Here is a 6143-nt window from a genome sequence, read left to right as displayed (position 1 = left end):
TTTAATCTCAGTTTTATCCATCATATTTCCTAGTGAAATTTTAATTTTTTGTTGTTATTTTGCAGATTCACTGAATAATTCTAAGAAAAAAGCCTAAAAATCCACATTTACGCAGATAAATCAGAGCAGCTTTAATCGGTTTTGGTTTGCTGCACACGCAGACACACAATAAACAATCACTTTTTTTCTCCTTTTGATGTCAGGAATCAATTTTCCAGAGATCGTCTCTGTCCACGTGTTGATCTCCTCTCCGTTTTCACACACTCCGCACCCACGTGGTTAAAAGAAAGACTTTTATTTCCACATTTATAAAAAGTAATTCTCTTTTACATCAAATCCTCCATTATTTTCTGTCCATCTTTTTTGCCTGTAAACATCGCTAAAAAATAAAAATAATCATAATAATAATAATAACCTGACAAAATTGGTTGGAGGATTTGAGGAAGCTAGAAGAGCGAAAGGAAAAAAAAAATAAAAGAGTCAGGAAATTTACGAAAAAACACTCCACAAGTTTGATATCTGCAATATACATTTTCACCAAAGTAGAGTATTACAATTAGGAGTTATCACAGCTTCATATGAAATAACATGAGGAAATCACAACGTCTGGTCAAATACAACGAGAGCGGATCAACAGGTGCGCGCGGACACGAGCGCGCGCTCTTCAGAAGAAGGAAAAACAGTAAAAAGAGTTTTAAAAAAGGAAAAAGAAGGAATTTTTTCCAGATAAAACTAATTCTGAGACTTCATAGCTTAATTTGTTTCAAACCGGGTTCAGGTCTCCATCTAATAATATTACTTTTATTATTATTATTTTTGCTTTAGGTTGGTTCAAAAATAGTGCCAAAAATTCATAATTTTACCACAAAAATTAGAAGATTTTTGTAAAAAACAAAAAAGTAAATAATCTGAATATATTTGTTGGTGAACCTAAGGGGGCATTCATAAGAAAAAATGACTAAAAATCTTTATTTTGACAATTTAAGTGAGCAAAAACAACCTAATAATAATAATAATAATAATAATAATAATAGTAATAATAATAATCGTCCTGAACTGTGGGTCAAAGTGCCTCCAACAGCTGCGCCTGCTGGGAAAATCGCTTAATACTGAGTCTGGGTTTAAATAAATACATAACTTAGATGCTTTGATTCATATCGAAAAATAAATAACTTATAAATAAAGTTCTCTGGAACAAAAAAAGAAAAAAAAAACTGAAATGAAAAACATCCATAATCTGGTTCTGAAGGCTGTGTCCATCCTCCTCTTCCTCCTCCTCCTCCTCCTCGGCCTGCAGTTTGTTTCATATAAAGGTCGATTCTTTTTTCTCTTCTTCGACTGTTACTTTTCTTTCTTTTATTCTCTTTTTCTGTCTCTGTCTTGTTGTTTTGCTTCCTGCGTAACAAATGGAAAGGAGTCCAGCGCGCCGCGCTCACCGCTGCTGCGCCGGCCGGGGCAGCACGCCGGACATGGGGGGCAGCGGCGGCGGCGCGGGCGGCGGCTCGCTGCCTCCCTGCAGGCCGTGAAGCAGGATCCGCGGAACCAGCGGTCTCTGTAGAGCCGGCGGGGGCGCCGAGGGGCCCCTGTACAGGTAGAGGGCCGCCCCGGGGTCCAAGTTGGAGACCAGGCTCTGCGGGTAGAAGTACGGGGACGGGAACATCCGCTGCAGCGCCGAGTAGTTCCCGGCCTCCGCCAGCAGCTCCAGCCCCACCGCCGTCTGCCGCTTCCACTTTGTCCTGGAAGAGAGAAGGAGAGGCAACGTCGGTGCTGCGGCACATCTGGATCCGACGCACAACACATCCCATCTGTTAACCTGGGATCCAATTAGAACTCGGGGATGTTTTTTTCTCATTTTACCTCTTTTTTTATTAAAAAAAAATCTCCAGGCTGCCTCCTGAGTTCACACCCAGAGATGCACTCCATGCAGGTGAATAATTCATAATAAATATAATTGAGCAGATATAGTAGTTTCTCTAAATTATTAATATGCACACATGCAACGATGCATAATTCATGGGCTACTCCAACTCAAATTGTGGTTTTATATTTATTTATGTCATTTAGCTGCCTGAGAGTTAGAGGTGCAGATAAATAAATAACCCAACTTAACTCAAAATAGGATTTTTTTCTTCCTTTTGCGCGCGCACACTTTCCAGTCTTTGTTTGTCCAAAATGCATGTTTGTTTTTGGCGTCAAAACTCACTTTGATTGCCTCAAAAGAGCAACGAAGGTGCAGAAAAACCAACAAAAATGAAATTGAGGGAAATTAAGTTTGTTTTTCCCAAGAGCTTAGCATCCAAATAAATGTGATATTTCCCCAAAAATATGGTACATTTTGGTCAAAATAAAAACAAAACATATAAAATAAAAATTTGATCAAGTTTGGATGAATAATAGTGACATTAAAACCTAAAATATATATTCAAGTATTTTTTTTTAACTTTCTAATAAATTCCAACAAAACTTTAGAATAAATAAATAAATAAATTGGGTTTGGGGCGCAAACGATTGAATCTTTTGTTTGAAACAAACTCATCCTTTTCCATCTTTACCTCCGGTTCTGGTACCAGGTCTTGACCTGCGTGTCGGTGAGGTTCAGAGAAGCCGCCAGCTCCATGCGGTCCTGCACGCTCAGGTACTTCTGGCGCTCGAAGCTGCGCTCCAGCTGCGCCAGCTGGTGGTCCGTGAAGGCCGTGCGGGCCTTCCTGGGCTTCTTCAGCCGGACCTGCGGGCTGTCTCTGCTGCTGGAGATCTCCCTGTCCCCCTCCTCCTTCACTGCGGCGACAGGGGAGAGAAGAGGCGTTTCACACAAAGGAAAACACATTTGAGAGGGGGAAAAGGTGAAACCTCAGCCACACCGGGAATACGGAACTAAAGGTGGAACTGTAATTTAATGCGCAGCTGCAGCGCGTGGAGGAGGAGGAGGGGAGGCAGCAAAGAAAATGGATCAATAATCGGTGGTTCAATTTTTCTTGCTTTGTTGCATCGCATCTATATTTAAACATTTCAAAATAAGACTCGTGTGGATAAAGGGCAGAAATAAACCACAAAAATAAACTGGTTTTATATTTAAAAGTCTAATAAACGATGACATTTTCTTAGATTTTAGGATTTTAGTTTATTTTTGTATATAAAAAAAATCAGTTTGATGTCAGGACTAAAGAAAAGTCCGTTTTTATCGTTAAAATCCCTGTTTCCAACACCTTATTTTTAACTTTTATAAAGTTGTAACTTTTAGAACTGCTAAAAATGTAAAATAAAAATGTTTTCCCCCCAAAAATTGAATTTCTATTATTTATTGTTTTTGATTGATGAGAAATCCATGCGTAAAACTCGGTGTTTTTGGTCAATAAATTAAATAATCGGGTTTAAATTGTTCTGAAAAGCTTCTTCAATTGCCTACATTGCCATTCTGATGCCTCTCTTCTTCTCCTGCAGGACAAGAACCCGCTGCTCATCATCACTTCTCACAGAAAATAAAATTACAGAACGGATTGAAATGGGACGAACGATGAGTGATCCTCGCGCTCGAGCGCGCGAGCCGTCTCAAAGACGCACAATAATCCGCCTAATTGAGCCACGAGGGAAGGACCGGCCTTTCAACCGCGACCACAGGAACTTCACAGCAGCGTGGAAATGAAGAGGCGGCTACAAATCTGATTAGCGCCGGGGACAAAAGCGCGTGGAAACCGCGCTGTGTTCCAGAAATCGAATCAAAGTTGCGGCTGCTCCGAGCGCCCCACGGCGCACTCATTAATTCTGATGGACCCCTCCAAAATAATTTAAAGCTTTCAAAACACAAAGCTAAATATTTTTTCCCACATTTGAGCCAAATATTTGTAGAAAAGTGATGATTTCCGGCGCTGATTTGTTCGGCTGCGTGGATCATCTTTCCACGAGGCAGCGCTTCATTAAACTGTCAATGGAGGTGACATGTCTGTTATGGCTGACATGATTGGAAACAGAGAGGCCCTTGATGGCATTTATCTGGAGGCGACCCTGTCATCTCCTGACATCCACACATGCCTCCAGCGTCGTGCCAAAGCTGGACGCGGACGCGCGCGCACAGAAACTTTCAGAACAATAGTTGGACCCGGTTAGAATCACCCCAGAATCACCTTTCATGGGGTTTCTGGGTCAGTTCTAAAGAAACATTTTATGGTTCAAATTGTTTTAAAAATATTTCTAATTTATATACGAATATTTGTCTAACTTTGATTACATTTACATATTTTTAGGAGGAAAAACTCGTATTATTTTGCTTAATTTTGTTCCATAAATAATACGAAATATTTAATTATAATTTACAGTTTCCCTTAAAAATACGCTTTGAAAATTTTCCAACATTTTCAGCTTTAACAAAAACATATTTTCCTGCAGTGGGAACCTCCTTACCTTTATATTCACTGTCAGACGAGGAGTTGCTGTGGATTTTCTCCATAAAGTCGTCCGCTATCTTTGCGGCCAGCCTTCCCGCCTCCTGGGTCGGCTGTCCATTGCTGGAGTAGGGCGCGCACGCGGCCAGAGGCTTACAGTCCGCGAGAATGTCTCTGATGAGGAACGACGAGGTCACGGTCCTCTGCTGCGACCCGGCGGAGATCTGCGCGTGCTGGAGGTGCGGCGGCAGAGGCACGCCGTGCGCCTGCCTCTGCGCCGCCTCCTCCACGCACTCCCTCCTCGGAGACGGCGGCGACGAGCAGCCGCTCTCCGCGTCGGATCTGGGGCTGAACTCCAGAGGTGAGCGGCACTCCCCCGCCAGGCTGTCCCCCTTGGACACGGGGCTCCCGGGCCTGTGCGACAGCAGCGAGTCGATGCCAAAACTGGACCCATTGGCGGACGCCTCCATAGCTGTGATGAGGCCTCCTCAAATGACCATTTGGACAAGTTTTGGTTCGGGGAGGAAGGAGGTGGTTTTTAGACTGAGATGATCCTGAGGACGGGGCACGGCTCCGCCGCAGCACGCGCACTTCTGGAGTTTTTACGCATCAAACAAACTCATTCGGTCTCTCTACTATTTGTGAATGAAATATTTCCAGCGCGGTTGCAGAAGTCAATCCGATCTTCCTGCGTTTTGGTGAGTCGGAGACGCAGAGACTGCAGCCTGAAGTTCAGAAAGACGGAGCACCTAATGAGGAAAAAACCCAGAGGAAGACTTTGGGAGAGGCAGCAGCAGCTGGAGTCTTCGGCGCGTCAGCACCATGGACAGCGTCAGGCGCAGGGAGATGATCTTCAGGGCAGCCCTTCATGCATCCTTCCAGAAAAACCTTCTCAAAAAGCCGGATGAGAGAAAAGCGTCCAGGAGCTGCAGGAGGAAGCGGAGAGCAAGGCGCGGAGGAAAAAAAAGAAGAGGGGGGGGAGGGAGGTAAACTGGGTTAAATAGTCAGAAGTGGTGAGTTAAAGGACGAGATGTGATTGGGGTGGGAGGGAATCCCAAAAAATTGAACTTGAGGAAAAGTCAGAAGCTAGGTTTTAAGAGCGCCCGGTCCACGTGAGTCCCCTGTGACAAGCCTTCATTGGCTGAGGGAGGCTGGAGTGGACCTCCCTACACGCCCCCTAACTCCGGCTGCCTATCACCCTCCCCTTCCTGCCTGCCTGCCTCCCCTCTCTGGCTCGTCCTCACTTTGATAAAAGAGACACTGAATTCATCAGGAGACTCAGATCCAACTGTTTACAGGCAATTTTCACACTGTTTGCTTTCATTACATCATTGATGAGGCTTATAATGGGGTTATTATGGGCTGCTCGGTGCCTCTTTTTTTCCTCCACTCTTTCCTACACTGGATTTATTTCCCTCCTCTTCAGCTAACCTCCTCAACTCAAGATTATTTTGATTTATAAATAATATTTATTTGTTTAATTTCGAATATTATATTTATTTAGTTTATTTTTTTTTAAATTTGGGGTAAATTTGATTAACATAATTTAGTAATGTGTTTTAAAATGATATATTCTGTTTTTATTAATGTTTATATTTACAATAATATTAATTACATTTTTAAATAAATTGTTATTAAAGCTAAAAACGTTTTCCTTTTCCAAATAAATATTTTATTACATGTTTTGGTCTTTTTATGTTTTTTTGAAAATTTTGATTTTTTTTCCACACAATTACGCACGTCAAATATTTTATTGTTTTATAATTT

At 42.4% G+C, this 6143-nt stretch overlaps 1 protein-coding gene across 1 annotated transcript; it reads right to left on the bottom strand.

Annotated features, from left to right (window-relative positions):
• Window positions 1-276: 276 nt before the first annotated feature.
• barhl1b (BarH-like homeobox 1b) lies at window positions 277-5880 on the bottom strand. The gene is made up of 3 exons (XM_024257743.2): window positions 4396-5880; window positions 2553-2775; window positions 277-1736 (listed from the first exon to the last, which is right to left on the bottom strand). Exons 1-3 carry the CDS (start codon window positions 4844-4846, stop codon window positions 1433-1435), a joined length of 978 nt encoding a protein of 325 aa, XP_024113511.1. The 5' UTR covers window positions 4847-5880; the 3' UTR covers window positions 277-1432.
• Window positions 5881-6143: the final 263 nt, after the last annotated feature.

This window comes from Oryzias melastigma, linkage group LG12 (genome assembly GCF_002922805.2).
Source record: "Oryzias melastigma strain HK-1 linkage group LG12, ASM292280v2, whole genome shotgun sequence".
Taxonomy (NCBI): Eukaryota; Metazoa; Chordata; class Actinopteri; order Beloniformes; family Adrianichthyidae; genus Oryzias; species Oryzias melastigma.
This window is presented reverse-complemented; position numbering and strand designations above follow the sequence as displayed.